The sequence below is a fragment of the Trematomus bernacchii genome, unplaced genomic scaffold, assembly GCF_902827165.1.
Source record: "Trematomus bernacchii unplaced genomic scaffold, fTreBer1.1, whole genome shotgun sequence".
Taxonomy (NCBI): Eukaryota; Metazoa; Chordata; class Actinopteri; order Perciformes; family Nototheniidae; genus Trematomus; species Trematomus bernacchii.
This window is the reverse complement of record NW_022987524.1, coordinates 4,334,328-4,360,579: the sequence shown is the minus strand read 5'-3', so window position 1 is coordinate 4,360,579 and position 26,252 is coordinate 4,334,328. Positions and strand designations below refer to the sequence as shown.

At 39.3% G+C, this 26,252-nt stretch overlaps 2 protein-coding genes across 9 annotated transcripts in view; both read right to left on the bottom strand.

The window, feature by feature from the left end:
• Nucleotides 1-11,485, bottom strand: part of depdc5 (DEP domain containing 5, GATOR1 subcomplex subunit) — a 43,334-nt gene extending 31,849 nt beyond the window's left edge. For 7 of the 8 annotated variants that reach the window (XM_034119075.1, XM_034119083.1, XM_034119042.1 and 4 more), the window contains exons 1-21: nucleotides 11,244-11,485; nucleotides 10,968-11,035; nucleotides 10,777-10,864; nucleotides 10,632-10,678; nucleotides 9,972-10,057; nucleotides 9,809-9,892; nucleotides 9,674-9,723; nucleotides 9,049-9,118; nucleotides 6,917-6,995; nucleotides 6,773-6,834; nucleotides 6,616-6,685; nucleotides 4,686-4,758; nucleotides 4,478-4,581; nucleotides 4,306-4,380; nucleotides 3,008-3,142; nucleotides 2,825-2,886; nucleotides 1,748-1,821; nucleotides 1,594-1,663; nucleotides 1,460-1,496; nucleotides 1,057-1,177; nucleotides 251-483 (exon numbers count right to left, since the gene is read on the bottom strand). In XM_034119075.1, coding sequence (XP_033974966.1) covers nucleotides 251-483; nucleotides 1,057-1,177; nucleotides 1,460-1,496; nucleotides 1,594-1,663; nucleotides 1,748-1,821; nucleotides 2,825-2,886; nucleotides 3,008-3,142; nucleotides 4,306-4,380; nucleotides 4,478-4,581; nucleotides 4,686-4,758; nucleotides 6,616-6,685; nucleotides 6,773-6,834; nucleotides 6,917-6,995; nucleotides 9,049-9,118; nucleotides 9,674-9,723; nucleotides 9,809-9,892; nucleotides 9,972-10,057; nucleotides 10,632-10,678; nucleotides 10,777-10,864; nucleotides 10,968-11,025 — 1,678 coding nt within the window. In that variant the 5' untranslated portion in view covers nucleotides 11,026-11,035; nucleotides 11,244-11,485. Of the gene's footprint in view, nucleotides 1-250; nucleotides 484-1,056; nucleotides 1,178-1,459; nucleotides 1,497-1,593; nucleotides 1,664-1,747; nucleotides 1,822-2,824; nucleotides 2,887-3,007; nucleotides 3,143-4,305; nucleotides 4,381-4,477; nucleotides 4,582-4,685; nucleotides 4,759-6,615; nucleotides 6,686-6,772; nucleotides 6,835-6,916; nucleotides 6,996-9,048; nucleotides 9,119-9,673; nucleotides 9,724-9,808; nucleotides 9,893-9,971; nucleotides 10,058-10,631; nucleotides 10,679-10,776; nucleotides 10,865-10,967; nucleotides 11,036-11,229 lie in introns of all 8 variants that reach the window. The other variant, XM_034119037.1, reaches the window with a different exon arrangement.
• A 424-nt stretch (nucleotides 11,486-11,909) lies between these two features.
• On the bottom strand, nucleotides 11,910-22,517 carry rab36 (RAB36, member RAS oncogene family). The gene is made up of 11 exons (XM_034119757.1): nucleotides 22,426-22,517; nucleotides 17,774-17,857; nucleotides 14,687-14,778; nucleotides 14,524-14,598; nucleotides 13,896-13,997; nucleotides 13,732-13,796; nucleotides 13,578-13,629; nucleotides 12,913-12,994; nucleotides 12,738-12,828; nucleotides 12,504-12,617; nucleotides 11,910-12,412 (listed from the first exon to the last, which is right to left on the bottom strand). Exons 2-11 carry the CDS (start codon nucleotides 17,849-17,851, stop codon nucleotides 12,351-12,353), a joined length of 813 nt encoding a protein of 270 aa, XP_033975648.1. The 5' UTR covers nucleotides 17,852-17,857; nucleotides 22,426-22,517; the 3' UTR covers nucleotides 11,910-12,350.
• Nucleotides 22,518-26,252: the final 3,735 nt, after the last annotated feature.

The window sequence follows — 26,252 nt, the reverse complement described above, 5'->3', positions numbered from 1 at the left end:
GTGTTGTCAAAAATGGCTTTCTAAAGGCAAGGTAGAGTGATGAAAATATAAGAAATGTAGTGTCTATTCAAATTGTACTCTTGCCCCCCATACATTCCTTTAAATGAGTGTGGTATGCCTGGCTGTTTCTCCAAGGTGGGAGAATTCCTTTTGTCATTTACCACAGATAATACACTGACCCTGGATAAATACCTCATACAACTGGACTTGAAAACCTCCAATCTATCCCTCTTGGATGTGAATCAGTTACCTCTGGTGCTGGTGTATCCCAGGGAGCTGCTGACTTCATACTGGACAAGAGGCATGCGGGGGATGAGCAGCATGTTGGACACGGGGCCCGGGCTGTCGTCAGAGGCCAGGCTGCGCTGCTCCTCCGGCCCCGCAGAGCGAACAGGAGGTGACGCTCCGATGCTCGCACTGACCTCCACCGAGCCCCAGCTCTTCCTCCCACTGGTCCCACTCGCCTCTCTGTCTCGACCCATTCTGAAAGACACACAGTCATTGATCACCAGGGTTGGAGGTCCACAAGGATAACTCTAATAGTATGCCAGTGGCGTTCCCTGATGCATATTCCCCATAAATTAATATTTTGTCAGTTTTAATTGACAGTGTTTGGAACCTAGCGGTGTAAGTAGAAGATTTTCTGATGTGAAGTGTCTCTCGTGTTATATGGATGATTGCTCCCAACCACGAAGCCATTTTGATGTATTAATATCAAGATTTAGAGCCAACAGACTAAATAGTACTTGTTTTGTTTTTGGTGTGTTCAATTGAAGAATGCTTTTCAAATTAAAATAAAACTCCACGTCGGGGAAGATTCAAGATGTATAGCATATTCATTATTCACCATAAATACTTTGAATGAGTAGATAGTTGTTACCATAATGATAGAAAACAGGTTATTATTCCAAGTACTTTGAATAATAAACAAGTCACACAAATGCCTGGTTAAAGTTGCGCAACTTTCATATAGCCAAAGTAAGCCCTGGAACCACTTTGGTGGGAAAAGGGGTGTACTGTGTGTCTAACTAAAGCTAGTTTAGTGTAGTAAGGTACCTGAAGTTGGTGCTCCTCTGAATTCGTGAAGGGCCAGGCAGTCTGAACACCTGAGCATCATGGGCGTCGTAGTCCACCTGAATAGGGAGGCTGTTTTCAGAGTCCTTTGGAGCGCAGAGAGCTGGAAGAGGTTTATCATCATTAAGATGTATCCAAGGCTCCATTCATATCTGTACCCTGTTTTATAGCAATCCTTCCATCAACTGTATAGCCATTGCACAACAACAACAAATCGACCTCATTGTGGCACTTGAGGAAAGTCAGGAGATAACCAATGTCAGAGGCAATTATATAATGACAACAATGAATATCCAAATAATCCAGGAGATGCTGAGATATATTTGACACCCGTGGCATTCTAGAGATTAGAAAGAGCTCAGAGAGGCAACGGGTTGTAACTTACTGTGTTCCTTGCTGCTCTTGAATTTCTCAGCATGAAGCTACAAGAAATGTAGATTTAACATGTCAAAACATGCAAAAAATTACTTTTTTAATTTAATAAGTGACTCAACAGTCCGTGTAAAAATGTGGATGCACCTTGCGTCCGGCCAGTTTAATTCGAGGAGTAAAGGAGCTGCAAGAGTTCTGACTTTTGGAGGTGTAGAAGCTGCAGGTGTGGAAGAAAAAGATGCAAGTTATCAGCTTTGCATAGAATGAAAATGTATATTTATTTATCAGTTGAATGTTTAACCTGTGGTTGATCCAGTGAGGAAGGTTGTAGTCGTCTCCAACCCGAGAGTCTCCAGGTGCTGTCCTGTTGTGTAGCTACAGAGAGGATGAACATCAGAAACCAACAGGTATAACATCCAATGTAACAGAAACAAACTCTCTGAATCGATACTGCTCAAGCAGGTGTCCAGTATGAACAGGAGGAATGATGAGAGCAATCAAACCCTGTTGAACTTCCATATGTATGAGTTTTGTCAGGCAGACTTTGAAAGCTGTTGACCTATGCTTTAAAGATCTCAACCTTAACATGACTAAATCCCAATCAATATTAAATCTTATATTACAACACCTACCATGTATTACATTGATCTACTAACCACTTGTATGTAATATACACGCCATCTAGCTAGAACCAGTGGTGAAATGTCATTAAGTACATATACTCAATTACTGTACTTATGTACAAATCTGAGCTACTTGTACTTTTGAGAAATTGAGTATTTTTGCATAATGCTTACTTTACACTTTTACCCAACTACATTTTGTAGGAAAAACTACTATTACTCCAGTGCATATATTTTGCAACTTTAATCAATAGCTACTTTACATATTTTAGGTTTATCAACCCAGCAGTATTTAAAGTAAACCAAATACAATATTTAAGTGATGAACATACTGATGCATCAATAATTATAAAACAATTATTTAATATATATGATTGTAAAATTCTGCATGATGAGTACTTTTGGTACTTTAAGAATATTTTGATGCTGATACTTTTCTTTAGTACAATATTGGATACAGGAATTTATTTTTACACTGTAGTATTGCTACTTTAACTTTAGTAAATATCTGAGTACTTATTGCTGCTGAACTGGATTGGTGTATTGACAGGTCTTTCTATTATGTTGTCCATCGCATTATTACCAATGAGGGTGGTGAAGTACCATCTCTCTGCATAATGCATTACATTTCAACAACACAAACTATTCCTCCATCATAATCCTCTCACCTTAACTAGGTCCAAAAACTGCTGGCTTGATGTGTGTGTTTTCACAACAGGTGTATGACCTAAGCATCTAGAGTCCGAGTGTATTACCTTGAATAACGGTACAGCGTGTAATGGCTGCTCGCCCATACACACCAAGTCCACCCCGATACCTAAAGAGGGAGAAATCACCTTGCAATATATTACATTATATTTAGCTGACGTGTCTATTCAAAGCAAATTACAATGAGGATACAAACCATGTGTTGGACACTTGATTGTGTCATCACTCACCATTGTCAATCATACGCTGCTTGGTGAGAATCATAAGCAGACGGTCCACTTCGAACACCCCCACCCCCGGCGTGATGACCACCGACATCTGGCCGGTGCGGTCAAAGTTACGGTTGATGTAGTGCTTGTCAAACACTGCGGAGACATGGTCAGTGTCAGCTTTCTAATCTTTATCAGTTAGTAACAAGTGACAGACGCTGACTTATCTGGATATATCCTTCTAAAAAGAATAACTTTTCAAGATGTCCACTTTTGGATACACTTTGGAACTCACGCAGAGAATGAGGCCAGAGTGAACGAGGAGAATGAGTACCGTTTATATATTTGATTTAATGTTGTGAAAATTCAAGAGTTTTCTTTGTGACTTTCTGATGGGTCAGGAACTTCTTTAAATTAAATATTCCATGCAAGGCTATGTTCCCCAAAATGTTTAGAAAAATTCAGTAACATTATTCTTTATTCACGGAATACAGGCAGACAAGAATATCTGTCTTTCCTGAGGACTCCTAACATGGACCCAAAGGAAGGCATTCATTGGTCCATGGAGGAAGTCTAATAACCAGCCTGAGGCTCAGCCGTGCAGTGCATCAAACGTTCACATTCAGGGGTTTATATAGTGGTGTGACTAGAACTGTGAATCTAAAAGAATTCAATATAATATTATGTTATAACACATATTTGACTATCAAGTAAATGATCCATCTTCTCTTAAAAAGATGCTTATGTACACTTTTCTGCTTTTGTATTCTTCCTCCCTTCACTTGTATTACGAATATAATTAATTTCCTTAAAGAGAGACAATATTGAAAATAGCTTAAGGATATTTTATTGATTTTCTAAAGATAATATAATGATCATGAATCACTTTGACCACAATGATCATGTAGTGTACATCTGACAACGTGATAGGATGGTCATGTTATATACATTTTCCTATATATCTATAATAAAGAAATCCTATCCTAAAAAGTAAAAACACAATATTGGATAGGAAAAATAATCAATCACTCAGCATGAACACAGCTCGGTCACAGAAATGTTTTTTTCAGCAATTCCAACTGAGGAACTTTATAGAATAACAGATTTAAATAATGAACAAGTCACAATAGCATTTCCGTCTGATTATCACCCAAACAACTCGGTTTGATCACTAACAAAATGTAGAATAAGTCACTTAGCCACTGTCTCTCAGATGATCTCAAATATCTATATAAAGGTGTTACAGTTATATGCCCACATTAAACACCTCCTCTTTTTTCTTTCTGGGATCAGACATGTTCTGGAATTGGACCCCTCACCATTGAAGGAAAGGTTGATGGCCTCCAGGTAGTTTCCTTGAGCAGCAGTGGAGTTGTAACCGACAGGAAAACCATCTGGCATGAGAGTAAATAAAGAAGACACACAAAGTAGGAGTTTGGTTACAAAAGGCAGCTGAGCTTCAGTCAGCTGAACACTGGACAGATCCACTACCTTCTTCCTTCAGCCGCACCAGCACAGGATACTGGATGAAGAGCTTCTTGATGGTGACCAGCAGGGATGTCCACTCATCCCGCCTCTCGTTCTGAGCCACCACCCTGAGCACAAAACAGTGAAGCGCACCATGATCTGCATTCTCTAATATGTACCTTGGATCACCTTAAGTTATTTCATCAAAGCTGTGTATAGTTGCTATGGTTACCTATAAAAGTCTTCATAAAAACGTCCATCGTGATCCTGCCTGATGGAACCTCTCAGGATCTCAGGAAACTCCTCTGAGGGAAATTACATTTGTATTAATGATAAATGTTTCAATAACTCACTGTGCTCGACAACCAGTATTGGAAGTACTAGTTGTGTACTTACTTACAATACTGAGATACTTAGTCATTTTTACTTGGGTATTTCCATTAATCTCATTCATACTTCTACTCTATTGCAATTTGAAAGCTTATATTGTACTCTTCACTTCTCTACTTTTATGTCAAAATATTAGGTGCTGTTAATAAATATTACAAACAGTACGATAAATATAAACCTATTGAATTATGGTCACTATTATGGATTTAGATACCTTTTTACGTAAAAACAAGTCCTTAAAGTAAGCTCCACCTATACCAGCTGCAAAATTAAATGGATTACTAACTATGATTCAGTTATATAATAAATAGTTATATACTATAGCTGTTATATAAATATATAATATAGATAAATCAATTATTCTGAAAATGTCCGTTCTGCATGAGTGCTTTTAGTTTTGGTACTTTAAAGGTCCCATGTCATGGCCATTTCTACTGATCATAATTCCATTGTTGATGTCTACTAGAATAGATTTACATTGTTCAATGTTCCAAACTCACATTGGTTTCTCATACAGCATCTCTGTATAGTATGTGTATTCACTCTCTGTCCTAAACGGCTTGTTGGAGCTCCTGCCCCCACCTCCATATGAGCCCACTGTGCTCTGATTGGTCAGCTCGCCCACTCTGTTCTGAGTTCAGGCTGAGTCCACCACCGTTACAGCGGAACATCAGTGATTATGTGTTACAATGGCGTTTGTTAGCAACCAGAAAATGACACCAGTAATGACAAACAGATGAGAATGCTGCGTGGGGTCTGGGTGCCGTGTTGGCGGGACGATGCGCGGCTCGCTGCTGCGAGGAGCGGACAGTGTGAGCTGGGTTACTGGTGTCGTTTCCTGGTTGCTGCGTGGGGTCTGCGAGACAGCGAGACATCGCGAAACTCAGCCTGAACTCAGCCTGAGCACCATGGACGCGGGAAGGGGGGGTGCTGAGGGGGCTGCACCCCCATCTGCGAGGCTCCACTAGCACCCGCACCCCCCCGCACCCCCAAACGCGGCGCACCTACAGTGTAAGCGCGCCACAGTTTCGCCGCTGCGAGGCTCCACTAGCACCCCCCCCAGCACGTCACAGTTTCGCCGCTGAGAGAGTGTGTGTGTGTGTGAGGAGCTCCACGGATTGGTCCATTGGGTCGTCGTTACGTCACTTGGTTCCCGGAAGAAAAAAATGGAAAAAGAGAAATCTCCAACGAGGCGTTCTGGGGCAGCATAGACAGGTCTTTTCTGTGTTAGAGTTTTACTCGCTACAGGGTGTACTTTGAGGGTTTGTGACTCTGCACACCGTTTACATGCATAAAAAGCTACATAACACACAAGGGGACGGGTAATAACCGGAAAAGCATGACATGGGACTTAAGTTTTGTTTTGTTTTGTCATAATAGTACTTTACTTGAGTATTTCTATTATATGCTTCATTAAACTTTCACTCCACTACATAAATACACATTAACCTTTTTATATGATATTTATAAGTATCCAAAATTGCCTCAAATTGACACATTTAAATTCTCTTACATGTATTTGTAAGCAATGAACAAGATAATATAATATTCCTAAGAATATAATACTTTGAAAAGACCCACTGTGCATAATGGGTACTTCTGATACTTTAAGTATATTTGGTTGATCATAATTCTGCACTTCAACTGATATTTAGAAAATCAGGATTTTTAGTAATAATAGAGTATTTTCAAGCCAAAGTATTTACACCATTACTGAAGTAAAGGATCTGAATACTTCTTCTACCTCTGGTAACAACATAGGAAACACTCACCAACAGTCTTGGCGTTGTAGAATGTACGTGAGAAAAGTACCACTGTCACCTCATGACTGCAGTTCTTCTCCTGTGTTAACATCAAAACACTGCTGTTGTTTCATATTTGAAAGAACATGTTACAACAAATGAGAAAAAAAGGAAAGAAATCACAAACCTTCCACTTGGCAAAAAGGTCCGACAGGAAGCCGTTGACAGCCTTCTCAAAGTACAGATCACCTGAGAGCAGGACATTAATATCACTGATGAATACACATAAACAAATCAAACCTGCTGACACAATGTGAGAGGCTCAACTAACCATAGATGTCAAAGTCCCACATCTCACAGCTCATCTGGATGAAGATGTACACCATGGCAGACGTGGAGCGGAACACCACCTGGGTCACAAGATCAAGTGAGTGATGACTCAAATAAATAAACACTGCAGTGAATATTCAACAGCTCTAAAGCTTAAGGAAGTCAGTTTCTATGTGTTGTAACATATTATCCTTCAATCAGTAAGTCATCAAAACTTTTGTGGTGTACCTGCGGTCAAAGGAAACATGAATTTCAAACAAACGTATTTCCAGCATCACTTCTGCCAACACTCTCATAATGTGTTAAATTGCACCATAAGTTGTGGTGCAAAAAAGTGAAATACTGCTTGACCATATAATTATGTATCATTATTACATATTACATTATTACCTCTTGTTTTATTTCTAACTCTAACCTGTCTATTTGATGTGACTAATGTTTTTGAAGCTTAGTAAGCACATTTGACTGACTATTTGTGTGTATTTATTGTCTTCATCATCTCCACCAGGCGTAAGCCGGTGTTTATACATGTTTTTCTGTCCACAGCGGATCATGCATACCACTGGACCCATCAGACTATTGATCAGTGTTTGCTGTGAATTACAATTGGTGAAAACATGTAATTGACTGTTTAATAATATCTTTGAATGCTCACTCACTCCTCCTAACCAGCCTGCAGGGGCAACAATCAACAATTGCTTAGTGGCATTTCCAGCACTCCGCTGGCTAAAAGCAAGCCTTCCCTGTGTGTTACAGGTTAAAGTTGGCCTTTGACGTGGCTAAACAAATTACACCAATAGAGTTAGCTCTCATTTTGAATGGAAACAACAACCTGATTTGTTACGATCCACAAAAGTAAGGTATGAGAGAACATGAAAAAATCTGTTTTATTTCCCACCATGTTGACTTCAAGGGAGACAGGACGGACAATTTAGTCAGATTTAACTCTTCTTTGTTTGGGAGGAGGGGGAGACACCTGGCAAGATCGGCACTCTACTGACTACACCTTATTTCTTTGTTGTAACAATGCTTCTTGGCCATAAATCTTATACCGTTGGAAAGTTCTTTCAAATGGTGCCACATTTGTGAGGAACATGCATCAGTGGGATGAGCAGCAGAGCTGAGTATGTGGGTTGCGCCCATGAAAAATGTGACAAATCTCCTCTTCCAATGCCAAACAGCAGCCACTCTCCGGTCTCGTACGGCTGCCAGGAGCCTGCCCTTCACCTTCAGGCCAACTTGCACTAGAACCTCAACATGTGGAGGAACATTATGTTCAGCGATGAGTCCAGATTCTGCCTACAGCACATGGATCATAGGGTCACAGTGTAGAGAAGACGCAGAGAGCGCTTTGCTGATTGCTGCACCGAACGAGTAAAATATTTAGTTGGAGGCAGTGTGATGGTGGGGGGCGGCATCTCCCTCACTGGAAAAACCAGGCTTCTCAGCATTGGAGGCAATCTCAATGCAGAGAGATATTGAGGTGACAATCCCATATCTCAACAGTCTGGGACCAAACTCCATTCTCCAAGATGACAACGCTCAACCCCACAGAGCGAAGATTTTCAGAGACTTCCTCCAGAATTTTGGAGTGATGGGGATGGAATGGCCTGCCTGCAGTCCCGACCTCAACCCCATTGAACACTTGTGGGATCAGCTTGCTGTCAGAGTGACCTACACAACCACGTTGGCTGACATAGGACAAATGCTGATTGAAGAATGGGATGCCATCCCACAGCAGAGTGTGAGCAGGCTGGTGACCAGCATGAGGAGGAGAGGCTGTTGTGGCTGTGTTTGGTTGTTTTCATCAGACTTCAATCATCCAATCCACCAAACCCAACCAAAAGAGAGTCAGCAGGTAAACAAGCTGGCATTGATAGAGGAGATTTGTCAAATGTTCATTGCCGCAACCCACATTCTCAGCTCTGCTGCTCATCCCACTGATGCATGTTCCTCACAAATGTGGCACCATTTGAAAGGTAATTATCCTGGCTTTCCAATGGTATAAGTTGTTCAAACAAAGAAATAATTTACCAAACACACATTTCCTTACTTTTTGTGTTAAATTTAGATTGGGATTACTTCAAGTATTGTTGTGCTGTTGGTAAATATCTGTTTTCAAACTGCTCTTACCCTAGTGTCTTCACTGATGTACCCACAGGTCACTTTCTCTCCCTTCACCCACAGTTCACTGGCCTGGGCTCTGCACAATGAAAACAGCATGAGCTTGCATGTACACATTATACAGTCACCATCACCATTGCATATAAAGAAAACAAAGCAAGGGACAGCTGAGATCAAATCAAACAAAAAACAACTGTCTTATAAAGCCTCTATGTGTTATTGCCCTTCTACTAATTCAATGCAATATTAATACAGATGATTAATAAAACAGACAACCGAAAACATGATTCGAAGAAGCCGGAGGGCAGAAAGCATAACTTGTAAAGAAAGAATCCCTCCTGTTAGTCATTCGGTTTCAAAGTTTCTGGTCAGGGACCCAAATATTAAGGCATTTTAACTGCAAACTTAGGACGTGGGATTCCATGTGTGTCTGTACAGTATATAAATACACATATATACAGCACATACACATATATATACACACATTTTGAGAGTGAAAAGAAAATACAATACCAAATCAATGAAAAGCAAAAGCAAAAGAAAGAGGTATGTAAATGTTCTTTTACTTTGAATGTAATGTCACCCTGCATGCCTTTGTAAATAGAGTGTAGAGAATACAATTAATGATCAGTACCTGATTCCAGCAAACTCCACTTTCTGCGTCACATAAGCACATGTGCTCACCTGGAATCCAAATGATACATGTTAAAACCTCACATAACTTTTCCTTTTCACATTGTATCCAGATATGATCCTTCTCATGTCCCACCAGACTCTTCTTCAGCCTCCACATGTCTCCTCTGCCGATGTACTGGTCCTTGAAGGTCAGCTCCACCAGGTCCAGTGTTACATCCTGCAGGAGAAAGCGAAACTATGAGAGATTCTGTTCGCTGACAGAGTGTGGGGACACAGATAGGTCGCAGTGAACATACCTTTGGGTCCACAATGTTAACAATGACATCCTGGTAAGCACGCAGCTTGAAGGCTTGTGCTACAGTCTGATCCACACTAATGGTCTCTGGATAGGAACACAATAAATCAAGATATTAGTTTAAGAAATGACATGTTATTACTATAATGTTATCACTATTTCATCTGTTGAATAACACGTATAAATTCAAAGTAAACCAACATTTGGTTTTCTTGCTCCAAACATCTACCCTCTTAACTTTAAATAGACTTGTAACACCTACAATAATGGTCGAGACATATTCCATAAGAATAAAGCAGTTCTAATTATTGAATAAGAACTAGATAACAATCATTGGTTATGAACAGGTAAGTCAACCGTCACAAACATTTGCATTTTATAGTGTATGTACTGATTATAAAGAACATTTACAATCAATATATATGTATTCATTTAGAATCAATATCAGCTTCAGAATCAGATTTACTGCTGATTAGGTTTACCTATTAAGAAAAAGGAAGAAATATATATCGATTTTTTATTTTGAAACAGGAACTAGGTTATGTTATGCATTTCTGCTTGAAAAAATACGTAATTCAATAATATCAAAGTATTCGATCCTTTTATTTTTGAGATATAGCAAACATTTATACATTCAAATGTTTGATCATAATTAATGTACCTTTCTGGAGGTCCTCTTTTAGGCTCTTCACCTGAAGCAGAAGAGGACTGGGAATAAAAAAGAGACATGACCAGATTATAAAGTCAGAAGTGTAACAATATAAAGAGGAACATTCCACAGCAATCGTCTCATTGTGCAGTCTCACCTGTACTCATCTGTAGGGTGTGCAATCTCAATGATATCCCTCAGACTGACTTGAGGGAAAACCTTTGGGTTGACAACCAACTCATCATCTGTTCAAAGGAAAAGTTCATTTGTAAAACAATTTGATAGAAATCACATTTTTCACAAGAGAATCATTTATTTTGAATGTATGAATTGGAGGTGATTGCTTACCACTACCACCAAAGCCTTTCTTGTGCAGCACAAGCTTATATGATTTGTTGGTCTTCATAATGAACCAGCTGGAGATCAACATATTAAGTTGTATGTGACTTCTTACAGTTGCAGGCAATAACACATGAGTATTTGTATTCCATATCACTAAACTACAATGCATTCAAGAGGTATTTTTGTATTACTATGACTTATTGGAGTATTCAATAAAACATTAACGTAGATAGGTAAGAACAAGTGAACGTATAGAATACATCAGTACCAATATATAAGTACCTCAGCAGGCTCTTCTCAACAACTCGAACTCCTTTAGCAGCACAACCTGCCCTGGGATGTTGACATATGCTAGCTTAGCACGTGTCTCATTTGAGAAGCCCTACAGCGACTGAACTATTATAAACTAACATTAGCACCAACGTTAAAATAACTTTAACTTGCAAGTACGTTTTTAACTTGGAATTAGAAATCAGCTAACTAACTAGCTAGCTCTCACTGGTCGCACTTCCTCCAAAACATGGACATGCGAGATGTGATTGGTTAGCCGCGGGTCAGAGAGTATTTAGTGAAGCAAGAGGGCTCACTCCGCTTTTTTTACTAAGATTAAAAAGTATGTCTTTTACGGTTGACCCCTTTATGTCCATGAATTCACCCAAATTCCAAACATACAAGACCTTTTCCTTAATAATATGTACGTATACATCAAACAAATCTGCATGATCCAATTGAAAGGTCATACAACTATGATGTGATGCATGTTACTTCATTCATCTTTGTTTACATATAAGGACTATCTAATTAATAAAGGCAAGCATAAGCATTTGGTGTTTTACAGGGGATAAGAAAGTCCTAATCATTAAGGAATACATTATGAATGTTGCGTGTAAATCTTGCATAGCCTGACATCATTTTAATATAATCATGACAGAACACTTCAGACAGCTGATAAACCACTTTATTAGTTGACAAAAATACTGTTTACACTTTCATTAGATAAAAGTAAACACACTTTAAATAAACCTTTATCACCCACAGTAAGAGGTGACACATATTCCACCACAATACTGTATAAAAAAAACAACACTATGACAGTAGCAAAGAAATTCTCAAGCAAAAAAAAAACCAATACTACATGGGAAGACCGTAAACTAAAACGATTAATTTGAGACGCTGATTTGATTTGTTATTAGCCTTCTTTAATGTTTTATGTTAGAACATTCTGGATGAAATACTGACAACTATCCCATAACAAATGTCAAATTCATTTAATTTAGTTTCAGCAAACAGTGACCCTTTCAATCAATAACAATCGGCTTCCAGGAGCTCATACCGGTTGAACCTTTTGCAATCAGAATATATGGCAGTTTAAAAGATTTAAATGGAACATCAGCAGCAGCTTCTCTTTGTGTCTTGCTGCGCCGCCTCCTCCAGGTTGGCCCGATCTGATTCTGTCAACACAAAGATTAAGGGTACATTAAATTAGCCTCAATGCTTTCATTATCAACATCTCTGCTTATTAGGAGCTATGTTATTTCTTACTGATACTATTTCCACATCCGATGCTACCAGGGGCTCCATTCTCCATGTCCTTCAGCATGCACTTCTCAAAGGCCAAGGCTGCCACCCTGAAGAAAAAACCCTGCACGTTCTCCCCTGAAAATAAAGAAAAAGGTATACTTTCTTACAGTGGCGCTCTGCAAAGACAATACTATTTGTATGCTTGTTTTCCCAATGTACTATATAGCAGCGACAAGTATAAGCTCTTGGTTTGACCTGTTTTAGACGAAACAGCCCAAAACTCTGCATGCATTTCTGTTGCTATCCTGATGGCATCTTTTTCTGTTCGCTGTCTTTCTTCTAAAGGCTAAAGAAGGAGAGGGTTGGGTAAAAGAAGAACAATGGGTTGTGTGCATAGTAAACATATATAATCAAATACAAATATGTTCACCATTAGGTCACTCTTAGTGCCAACCAAGAAGATGAAACAGGAGTCAGGTTCATTTTCTCTCATGGCCTCCTCCAACCATTGGCTATAAAAACAAAACAAAGTTCTTACATTATTTCAATGTGAAACATGCCCTTCCAGTTTTATGTAGTATTTGAATTTGACTCTATACTATACAGAATCCTGTGACCCTGTAAAGGATAAGCACTTACAGATAATGGATGTATGGATGTATATTAGAGATTTGGTATATGCTTTAGATCATTCTGGTTCCAGATCTCTAAATCACCACCAAAATGCCTATTGAGTCTAAATTGCCAAGACTATGACTTAGACAATAAATGTTACATCTAGATACTTAATTCCGGGAAATAAACTAATGGAATGATAGATAGCTATCATTATTGACAGATACGCTATGGTGATACATCGTCACTTTTTTTGTTTAACATTTACTTTAAGTTACTACATCCCAGTGTGTGGCAACAATTGCTGGCTGTTATTTTGTGACAGAGATGTCTTTACAATTAGATATTACTGGCTGCTGACTCAGTGGTAGCTTTGCCATTAATTATCTGATGTTGTATGTGTCTAAAGAAAACACCATTGTACTGTAGGTAAGGGCACATTGTTGAATTATCCCAATGATAAGGTTGTGTCAGACCTACCTTGTATGATCGAGGGACTTAATGTCTGCCATGTCAAAGACTGTGATAATGACTGGAAAAGATTAACAAAAAGTGTCAGCATTATTAGTTTACACTAGCTAATATGTAAACTGGTCTCACCTAGCATCAGATCCACAATAAAAAACGATCTTACCCTGAGCTCCTCTGTAGTATGCAGTAGCGATGCACTTGAATTTTTCCTGCCCAGCAGTATCCCAGCTAACGGAAAGAAAGTACTTAAGAATGGCAAAAAACTAAAAAGAAAAGTACTCAGAAGGTACTGTACATGTATGCAGAATATCAAATCAAACTACTCACATCTGAAGGGAGAAAGGCACTCCGGATATCTCAAACCTCTCAATCTCAAAGTCAACACCTATGGTGGCCTTGTAGTCTCTTTCAAATACATCCTTACAGAACCTGAAAAAGGCATATTTATTTTTGTGGTGTTCAGAACTACACTCTCAATAGAATAGTGTCAAACCAGATTTGTCTATAATTATTCTGCTTTTTTAGTACTAAATCCCTAACCTGCTTTTAGGTGGAATCAGTTGGTTACAAAAGACTGATGTGTTCATACTATATAGTCAAGAAACATGTTCTAAGGTTAATGTATGAACTGGGTTTCCAACCTTTTCCAGTCAGGATAAATCTGATTGTCTTTAAGATGGTTAGCAGCACGGCGAAGTGCATCACTAAATTAATACGATATCTTTCTGGTCAATCCTTTTCAATTGTAGATACCTGGATACTATTTACATCTTTAAACTCTTAACAGTATCCGATTAAACAATATTCAGGAACTGGCCACTACCAATAGACAGATGCAACCTGTGATAAAGGATCACAGGTACTCATGATTTACTTGAAGAGGTCACTCGCCATATATTGTGATCACAGTTAAATAGGTTCCATCGTAATTGGCTAATTGTTGAGTTGTTTGTACCTATTAATGAGGCAGGTCTTCCCCACATTCAGGTCTCCAACAACCACCACTTTTGACATTTTCTGGCGGTCCCATCTTCAAAGAAGTCAACATGACAGTGAGATGTTAAAGCTTTTCATTTGATGTTAATCTATAAGGCATTGACACAAATCAGGAGACTCACGGCTGACGACTGGTGGCTCCGTCTTTACAGGCTGCTTTAGCCTGAATGTCCCAGTCTTTCTTCAGCTGCAGAGCCGCGTTACGTGTGTAGCACTAAAAAACAACAAGAACATACATTACTTACATTTATTTGCCATTAAGGCCCTGACAGTCACCAGAGAACTCGCCGACGCCGACGCCGACTGTTGCGTCGCCGTGTTCTCCTGCGTCTTGGCCATGTGTCGCACTGGAACACACCGCAAAGACTTCAGCCGAGCACGTACGAACTGCGCATGCGTGAGTGGCAATAACTCTCCTTACCAGCAGGTGGCGGTAGTGTGTATTCGTCATTCAAAATAGGCAATAACCGGAAGACAGAGAAGAAGAACAGACTGATATAAACAAACAACAAATAGCGTGTGCGTTCCATTTTCACTCTCGTCCATCGAAAACATGTTTCGTGCGGTACTGGGCCTATCAGCCATTGGAGTGTTGCTTGTGGAAGACACTGGCCGTTTCTCAATCGCGAGGATATTGGCTTCCAAGCCAATATTTCAAGGATGCTACGTCATCAAGTGGCGCAGCAGGACCGTTCCAATGTCCAGCATACTTGGAATTCCACCGAGGCCGCGTCCTTGGTTTGGGGGAAATTTCGAGGCTGCACATGGGTAGACTTCGCGTCCTTAAAATCCCCACAATGCTTTGCGCACGGACCAATTTCCCCAAATCTGTGGCGGAAAATGTAAAGCGGGGCCTCTCATATGACGCACACCTGCACACTTGCTAGCCTGTTCCACTCGTTGTTTTCCGAATGCCAGGAAGTATTCTTGCCTCGCTTCTGAAGCAAGTGACTCGGAAGACATGTGCTACCAAGCAAGCATACTCGCGATTGAGAAACACCCACTCTCAAGCAACCGTTTCGCTTCTCATGCACTGATTCGCTAGCTGAACAGCCAATCAGAGTGATTTCTTTGTCCGACTGCCTGTGGCCGACGCACGGCCGATTCAACATGTTGAATCGGCCGTGCGTCAGCCATGAAAGGCCAAATAAGGCGTGTCACGGCACGCTTCGTCGTCCGACTAACGAAAACGGCCGATTTCGGCCTGGTGTGTCAGGGCCTTTAGTCCACAGACAGAGATTCTGAAAGGCTGTACTTACGCCAAGCAGTGCTTTGAGTTAAATGCTAACATGCTAACAATGTTAATGCTAACATGCAGATGGTTAGTATTATGTTTACAATGTTTAGTGGTTAGATTCCTAACATTTAATAATAACGCATTAGCCAAACTAAACAATGTATGTGATGATGATGCTAAATAAAAAGTGAACGGATCTCATTCAACTCAGTTCATCTCGAGTGGGACACTCGTTTTTGTACCACACGTCAGGGAAATCCATTGATAGGTTGTTGAGACATTTCAATCAAAACCATGAATGCACTGTAACCCTAACAGTGGCACTACAGAAAGTCAAAAGTGTTAGGGAATCATTTGCTTAGGTGTTCAACCTTTGACACAGTTCATAATGTTCTCCTTTCACTGTCTCCTTTCCCATGGCATAGGTCTACGGCCTTCGGGTATTGCTGCTATCTCTCTTAAGGAGGGGCAGCTTGGGCGCATTGTTGTTGCCAGCTTATGACCGAGCACAAGCTGACATGAGATAGTTTATGTTCAGGGACATCTAGAAGCCCTTATTTTTAGGAACGTAGGTTCCCTGGCGCACATTATTTTCTATGGACGACAGCTCTAGTTAGATTCAGGGTCCATATTTCTTTAGTCTCACTGATGAAGAATGTTGATTATTACACTCCGAACTAATTAAAACCTCGAACTACAGAAGAGTTCTTCAGAATTGATTTGGCATCTCAACCTGTGTCAACTCTTGGCTCATGACATGTCTTGTGAATTCTCCGGCCGAAGCTCCAAATAAACCGTCAGGTGTTTGCCATCAAAGCTCCAGCTCTCCTCGTGTCTCTCTGAGTCCTGCTTCCAATTGCTTCAGAAGTTTCCCTCACAAAAAGGATCACCCAAGTCTTTAGGATACATTGTATGGAACCCATGAATGCCTGTATAATATGTGTTATCAATTCATTAGGTAGACGTTACATTTGATGATTGCAGAAGATGAAAAGTCATCAAAGCAGGACAATTGTACCACTACCAACATTTATGGAAATCCATGTGATACTGTAGGTTAAATTTCACTGAGGCAATTGAAAATGATGATGGCACTACAGAAAAGGTCAATTCTCATCTGCTTGGGACCATGAAATGATTGTAGGTTCAAACTTTAATAATCCAATCACTGTTAGAGATATTCCTCAAGTCGGCTGTTATAAGTCCCACCAATGGAAATGCCACATAGTTATTAACTGGGATAGAATACAGGGGGCGGATGTCTGCTTTACTGAGCTACTCAACTGGACTCTGTGGTAATGCAACATCAGACCTACAGCCTCTATCTTGTTTGTGTGTGATGTCTGCAAACTAACTTATGTAGAAACTGGGTCAAGCACATTGATTTCCTACTATTAGAACCTTGTGCTCTCAATATTCAGCATCTTACATTGAACACAAGACCTTTCCAATGCCTTAATGGCATCAACACAAATGGAGAACACAGAATGTATGATGATTTATCACATTTAAACCAAAATCATTTGACATTGATTCTTAAAAACACATTTTAAGATCCTTAGGTGCATTCTGGTACTGGCATGCATTCTATAATATTGTAAATTCTGAGGGAAACAAGGATTAGGGCAGTTGCAGAGATAACCTGCAACTGGCCCCATTAGAATAAGTTGTTAAATATTATAGATTCCTCTCCAAATAAAGATGTTGAGGGAAGAAGGATATTTGGACTGAGTCTGTGATTGGGTAGCTGACTTCAACAGCCCATAATGAACCTGAGTGCAAGTATCTGACACTGATTTCCCTGGCTAAGAAAGTCAGTTAGAAGAAGTCACACGTTTCCAATTAAACAAACATCTTCTAGACCCCCGCTTCTACGATTCTAACCAGTGATCTAATTTAAAAGAAGGGGGTTTCCTTTGCCCATGATTGAATTGGATCAGACCATTGTCTCCTTGGAGAAAACAGGACGTACCTTTGGAAATTCCCAGATGACCCTGTCTCTGCTGATGGGTGGAGGGAATGGAATCTTCCCATTCCTGTTATCCTGCATGATAACCTGGGGGAGGGAATGTGTAACATGGGTTAGCCTCATCTAATTCAGTGTAATACCAAGCTCTTCTTCAATGTGTGTGTACATTTTTTCTAAAGACATATGTTCTCTGAAAACTGCATTAAGATCAGAGCATCAAACATGTCCCAATGCTAATTCTCATTGATATACATTATGTAAACAGAAATGGTACACATGCGATAATATACATAAACAAACATGTATTACCTTTTATTGTATGTGTTACAGACTGAAATGAACAATGAAATAATACTATTTAAAGGTGGGGTAGGTAAGTTTGAGAAACCGGCTCGAGATACACTTTTTGTTATATTCCATGGAATGCTCTTAACATCCCGATAGCAATGAATATCTTAAGTGCTTTGACAAAAAATCCATAAAAAAATGTAATCTGTGGAAGCCGTAGTACTGTAAAAAGCACGACCAATTATTTTACCCGGCCCGGCTAAAATAACTGGATGGCCTACCTGCCTGTCAGCTTTCCATCTGTGCACAAACTTATCTCGTGCCCTCATTGGTCATGTGCGCGTTCGTGTGTGTTGGAGGAGGGGCTCTGTAAGGAAGTGGCAGATTTTTTCCAGCAGTGTATTTTCAAATTCTAGCGATCTCGAGCTGGTTTCTCCAAAATTACCTACCCCACCTTTAAGCTGTTTAATTAGTATAGTACGGAGCAAAGGGACATGGGAAAGAAAAAAAAGAGAGAAAAAAAAAAGTCGGGATAACGGGTCAGTTTCTCGTGCGCACGAGAAAGTATCTTGTGAGCACGAGAAAGTATCTCATGTGCATGAGAAACTAACCCGATATCCCGATTTTTTTTTTTTTTTTTTTGGAGAAAGTTACCGCTGCGCCAAGGAGGAAGTGGAGCACACAGGAGACACCATTTCATTGCAGACTGTTATGTTTACGTGGGGAAATGGCAGTGCATACTGTACATTATTTGAAGGGGGGGGTGGTAGTGAATTGTCAACGGGGGGGGTGCTAGTGAGCTGTCAACGTGGGGGGAGCCTCGCTGCGGGGAAACGGTGGACCTCTGTCGCCTGTCAGCACAACTTCAATGATGCCGTTTAAAAACATAAACATTTAAGGGCGGTGCCCCGGCGTGAAATGCACCCCTTGTCACGGGAATGCGCATTTGAAAATGAAACGTTTACACCTTAAAACAATGCTTAAAACGAAAAGTAAACGTCCAGGGTTTTTTTAATGGTAATTTTCAGACTGTGAGTCGTTTAGTGGTAGCTCATATAGTCTTGATTCTTGTGGTTAAACTTTTCGCTCCGTATTTTTGATGGTTGGGTTGTTGCAATATACGTTGGTCAGGGGGACATTATTTGTTGACGCACAGGTGGCCCGAGGGGACGACATCAGCCGAGGGACCAGGCATGAGCGTCAGTTCTGAAGTTAGCACGGCTAGGATGTTGCATTGTATCTTGTGGAACATTACAAGTAAAGTATGTGAGAGTAAGATAGAGTGTGTCGTTATTATCATTATAGCCAGTGGCGACTGGTCATTAGGGGCAGGTGGGGCACAGCCCCACCTAGTGTCAGCAGAAAGTATTACAAATAATGATTACAAAAATGCAAAAAAAAAAAATAAAAAAAAATATAAAATATATTTTAAGATCATGTTTAATCATCTGATTCGTCTGTACATTGCTGTTTTAGTCTGTGTTCTTCTAATTAGTGTGTCTACAGTCACAGTGTGTGCCTATTGAGCTGTTTAGAGCCATGTGGGACAAAACCTGATTATGCCCCTTCCTCTCGCTGTGAAGTCAACGGTGACTGTAAAAACTTCACTGCGCATGCTCAGAGTATTTTGTAATGTAATGTGTGTGGCAAAAAAATAATGACCAGAGGGGCACGGAGCTACCATCCCCACCATACGTCATCTCAAATCATTCAGAGCTGATTGGCTGTAAGTACGTGTGCCGCGAAAAGTGTGGTGCTTGAAGAGGAGACGAGAGAGCTGCAGTGGCGCGTCCTAAAACCAGGAAGTAAGCACAAAAAAGCAATGAGATTTCTCCAGAGGATTTTAGAAAATAGCTCGAAATAAGATCTGTGGGAAACGTACCTGTTAGATAAATGCACGTTTTGTTCAGCCGGATAATATCCACATGTCTACCCTACTTTTATAATTTTTTTATCATAAATCTATGGATTAGATTTATGATAGACTTTTGAAACTACAAGAACATAAGGAGGACTTTTACAAAAAAGTAATAGAAATGTTTGTCCAGAAGGATAGGCAAATGGACTTCATCTTCAAGTCAAGGTAAGACCGCCATTTTATTGAAAATGGGATCTTACTAAGAGAGAACAATTCAATATTTAAATGATAAAATTACATTTTTTGGGTATCCTTTTGTTGAACTGTCTGTTTGAAATTAATCGAAGCATCAGACAAAAAAAGCTTTTGAAAATAATATTATATTTTGGTTTAGGTCAAAATATAATATTTGTAAACCTGAAGAGTCAGTGCCAGTGCCTCTGCAGCCATGAACCTCACTGCACGTCACTGCAGAAGCTTATATATAGACATCTAAGTTTTTTGTGCCCCACCACTTTTGTACATATAAAAACGCCACTGATTATAGCACACAACACATATTGAAACATGGGGTGTTGAATCCTGGATTTTGCATTCATTCGTCACTTCTTTTTCAGTTATTTTTTTATTTACAGTAATATATGTTTTTATTTAATTGTGACGTCCTGTCTGTATACACGTGCTTTAAAATGTATTGTTTAATTTCTTCTTTTTTTTTTTATGTTTTAATAATCAAAATATATGTTTACAAATGTTACACTGGGTGTTTCTCAATGTCGAGGAAGGCTGCTACTACAGAGCCACTATTTCAAGCATACTACGTCATCGAGTGCCGCCGAAGGACTGTTCAAATGTCCAGCATACTTGGAATTCTACCGAGGCCGGCGTACTTTTTAGCGAGAAATTTCGAGGCTGCACATGTGTAGACTCCGCGGTCTTAAAATCCCCACAATGCTTTGCGCACGGACCAATTTCCAAATCTTTGGCGGAAATAGCGCTCCATTTAAGGCGGGGCCTCGCATATGACGCACACCTGCACACCTGTTAGCCTGTTCCACAATTCCTTGTTTTCCGAGGCTTTAAGGATTCTTGCCTCGCTTCTGAAGCAAGTGACTCGGAAGACATGTGCTACCAAGCAAGCGTCCTCGACATTGAGAAACACCCATAGTCTTTGTCAGCATATTTTTGCCACGTCATGCACCCCTTGCTATCTTACATAATAAAAGGGTCACATACATGATACTTGCTCCATTTATTGGTACTAGTCCTACACCTATACCCTCAAAAATGCTTGAGGGTGGGATTAATAGAAGCAACTTTTTGGGGGGGGGTACTTTTTACGACAGGCCTGGTTATCACGATATGCACCCCTTGCTATCTTACATAATAAAAGGGGCACATACATCAAACTTGCTCCATTTATTGGTACTAGTACTACAACTATACCCTCAAAAATGGGTTAGGGTGGGATTAATAGAAGCATCTTTTTGGGGGGGATGCTTTTTACGACAGGCCTGGTTGCCAGGATATGCACCCCCTTGCTATCTTACATAATAAAAGGGTCACATACATGAAATTTGCTCCATTTATTGGTACTAGTCCTACAACTATACCCTAAAAAATGCTTGAGGGTGGGATTAATAGAAGCATCTTTTTGGGGGGGGTGCTTTTTACGGCAGGCCTGGTTATCACGATATGCACCCTCTTGCTATTTTACATAATAAAAGGGTCACATACATGAAATTTGCTCCATTTATTGGTACTAGTACTACAACTATACCCTCAAAAATGCTTGAGGGTGGGATTAATAGAAGCATCTTTTGGGGGGGGTGCTTTTTACGACAGGCCAGGTTGCACCCGATATGCACGCTGGGAGCAACAGAAACACATTTCACCTAATAGGATAATCTAATTAGAATAAAACCGTTATGCCTTAACCTTCAACACTTAATTTGAGAAATGTATACAAAAAGTCACTTATTGGGAACATTTATATAATTTATTCTAATTAAAACACCATAACATATTGAACATCACAACAAACAACAAACAAGTAAACAAATAAATACTTTCAAAACTAAAAGTGCACTCAGTACCTTCATAAATTGTTGGTCATTCTCATTAATAAAACTTCAGGAATCCCACCGCACAGACCCACCTTGTTGCTATTTCAAAGTGAAACAACTCACTTTGTGAAAGCATTTTTTGGATATAAATAGTTGAAGGTGCTGATTGTAAATTAGATAAAGTGTAAATACTGCGAGTTTGTCTGTCAGAAGCCCATCATCATAATGATTTTAATAGAAACCCTCATCTCAAACAAGCCTTTTTATTTTGAAGGTCCTGGACAGGATTCACGTTTGTTAGCTCACCGTGACAATAGCAGCGATGGGGAGATACAACCAACTCCATTACATTTTATTTCACATATGTCGCCTTTTCTTTCTCAAAATGTCTCTCTGTTAAACTGTGGTTCAATTCACGAAGACTGTGAGTTTGTTGTACTCACCCCAAATGAAATTACAGAATATATATCCGCGATTCCTTTCACGGTGTCGCTTGTTGCAGTCGCGAGCCCGGACGCTGTTTGATGAGGAGCTAGTTTCCATGACAACCATACTGTAGCGCCTGTATCACGTGATTATTGGACTTTTATAACCTATGGTTAAAGTGGGACCCAAAGAACACTATCAAAGCAAATAAACAGAGGTGGAAGAATTACTCAGATTGTATATTTAAGCAAAAGTAGCAGTTCTTAATTGTAAAAATACTTTGTTGCAAATAAAAGACCTTCATTCAAATGTTTATTAAGTATAAGTACATAAATTCAATTATTCATTTGTATTAGCTAATAATTTTAATCTAAAATGAAACATGTAACTTAAAGCTGTCAAATGAATGAAAAAGTACAATATTGGCTTCTAAAATGTAGTTGAGTAAAAGTAAAAACGAGCATAAACTGAGAATATTTAGGTAATACAAGTACCTCAAAATGTTGCTTGAGTAGGCCTACTGTACTTCAGTAAATGTACTTTGTTACTATCCACCACCACCGCAAATAATAGTTTCACTGTAATATATCTATGACATCCAGACATCAAACATATAAAGTAACTGATTCACTATGACATAATGACATTGTAACATGTAATCCACAAAATATAGGCAATGCATGACAGAGCTGTAAAAAACGCCAACCTGTTTTAGCAATAGCTACAACATAATTACAACATTGACTAAACATAAACATCTCTCCTGGTTATTGTCGTTTCAGTTCTGCAGCATAATTTCTGGCATAATGAAGATGATTTCGAGCAGTGGATTTATAATAATAATAATAATAATAATAATAATAATAATAATAATAATAATAATAATAATAATAATAATAATAATAATAATAATAATAATACATTCTATTTATAAGCGCACTTTTCATTTGAGTAAACAAAACTCAAAGTGCTACAGAGTAAAATGGTTGAAACAAAACAAAAACAAAAATATATATATAATAAAATAAACAACAGAATAAAAACAGTGACGTTTAGGCCGGCACGGCAACAAGTGGGGGTTTTAAAGATCTAGTAAAAGGCTATTCTAAAAAAAACTGAATCAGCTTTATTTAGAAGAACGTGGAGAAAGAAAGTTGTAAGTTCTCTTTTACAAAGTTTAAGTCCGTCATATTTAAGAATAAAAGTAGAGTAGTTGTGCCAGCCAATGGTGTTACAATCTCGATACATTTTTCCGCACTTATAAACTGTGCATACAAATGAAAAGCCTTATATATCCAGTTAAAAAAATCCTCATTCAATTTAAAATAGTTTTTCTTCTTGAGTAAAAAATGTGTCTTTAAAATCGAAGTTCTACTCCTGAACTCTTGCTTAATTATTTTTGAATAATTTCCAAACAATTTTAAATCCCTTGTACAAATAAACAAACACATTTTTTGTTATGTGTTGTTTAACTGTCCTTGTTAACAGTGAGTCACTGTTTTCATTCTATGCATTTTTAATTAAATCTGAAATTAGCATATCTGGACAGTGACAAAGTGGGAGGGTGGCACAACAATAACATAAGGCAGGTGAATTAATACCTGACTTTCAGTTTATTTGATTTTTTTTTTAAATAAACGATAGACAGTATCCCAAGTGATTTAATTAATACTTTGTTATAAGAACATTTAACGCCAGTACACGTACAGTACCTGAACGCACCTCTGGTCATGTGTCATTTTGGGGGACGCTGGGAGCGTGCGAGCAGTGCCTTTAGCTAATGGGAAGTGCGGGTCAACTTTCGAAGTTGGCATTAGTCGGTGTACTTTAGTATTATTTTGCAGCAAGCTGTGTTCATAATCATTTTCGCCTGGTTATTTGAGTGAAGGACGTATGCCGAATTCTGGAATGAAGACAACACCGGTAATGTTACCTTTCTTCATGCTAGCTAGCTAACGCTAATGACCACGATGCTAATGTGATTGCTTCATGCAAGCTAAGAACAACGTGGTTTAATATCTTTGAAAGCTTGACTCATTAACATGAGCTCATGATGCTATGTCTTAACCAGAACATTTCAAATTAGAATGAATTTGTATTTTTTAATGTTTTACCAGTTTGCTGCTGGTAAATGTCACGTTCATTAACCCTTTGCAGTCCGGGGGCTAATATGGCCGTTTTGCAAACGTTTGATTTGTATTACTAAACCCCATTAGGAAACGTTTAGCATGTCAATGTTTTTCTTTTCTTTTTTAGGACAACCTCACCTATATAAACTGATAGTTATTTTTTTATTTTGACTATATGAACATTTTGGACCAACAATCACACAAACAACTTATATATTGACTATATATATATATATATATATATATATATATATATACAATGACACAGAGGGCACAACAAATCATTTAAAAGCTTTAAAAAAGCTTAAAAAATAAACATGGGATGTCATTCTGATAAGGCAAAAGTTTGATTGACTTGATACAAATATATCTGCGGCATTTTTCAAAACTTTCTGTCAGCTATGACACAGAGGGCTACATCACAGGCCTTGCACTTCATGGCAGTGTTGGCAAGTCTTGCGTCCTTGTGTGGCCATTTCACCAGCATCTGTTGCCACGGTGATGGCAACAGGAACATGAGGAGCGCTCCTGTTGATGGGCAGTCCTGTCTTGTCTACTCCACACAGCTGGGACACCAGTTCAGCCATGAATTTGTGTGTGTCATGTGCTGAACCTGCTTTTTGTGTGTCATGTGGGGAACCTGCTGTGTGTTGCTGACGTCACAGTGCAGGATGTAAGAATTGGTTGTGGCGATGTCTACAAAGAGCATGAAGAGGGTCCGATACCAGCGAGCTGCTTTGAGGTGGGTGGAGTAGTACTGAATCAGTTGGTCAGACAGGTCAAAACCACCAATGTTTTTGTTGTAGGCAATGATGGGGGTGGGGCACGGAATGTCCTTCACTGCCCAGTGTCCATCTTCACCCTTCTCTTTCCTCTGGACTGCCTCACCTGAAAAAGCCGGATGGATTGTGGAGCACACAGACACTTCCCGTGTGTCCATCCACTTAAAGTGGACCTATCATGCTATATTTAAAGTGGATCTATCATGCTATATTATAATAATATAGTGTAGGACCATACCTATATAAGGCATATTTATACTTTTTTTTTTTCAAAATACCAAACAGATCATGCATTTTAGCCATTCCTCATTTCGCTCAAATTGCACTTTTTTACCCCTGTTTTTGCAAGGGCTGATTCTGTGAGAACAGCACCACCTACAGGCCTGGCATATGTACTACATCGTCTCCAGCGCTTTCGAACGGCAATAGCCGTGGCTGTCTCCTCCTGATTGGTGGAGTTTTCCCAATAGCCGTAGCGCCACTTCTGTGACGTCATTGAAGTGTTCAAATCTGGATCAGTTTTGATCAGATACGTTGCAGCCCCTTTTTTAGAGATTTGGGTATGGAGGAAAATAGAGAGGGTTGTGTTTTCTGACACTTGGTGAGTTCCCTGGAACACCGTGGACACATATTCATGTATAAAAGACGTACAAAAGTGCATTTTGCATGATAGGTCCCCTTTAAATAGACTCAGGCTGGAAAACAGAGCTCTCTCTCTATATCTATCTATCTATATATAAATAAATATGAGCACACATTGTCTCACAAGCAAAGCCTCCTTAAAACAACAGTAAAGTGTACAGTCCACTGTCCATACAAAGACCCTGATGCCTCAACAGGCAAATCTGTTTTTCAAAGTTTTCGAGCAAGGAACACCAACATGTTTGCATTGTCAGGCAAATGCATCTTTGATTGTAAACTGTCGGGAAGGTG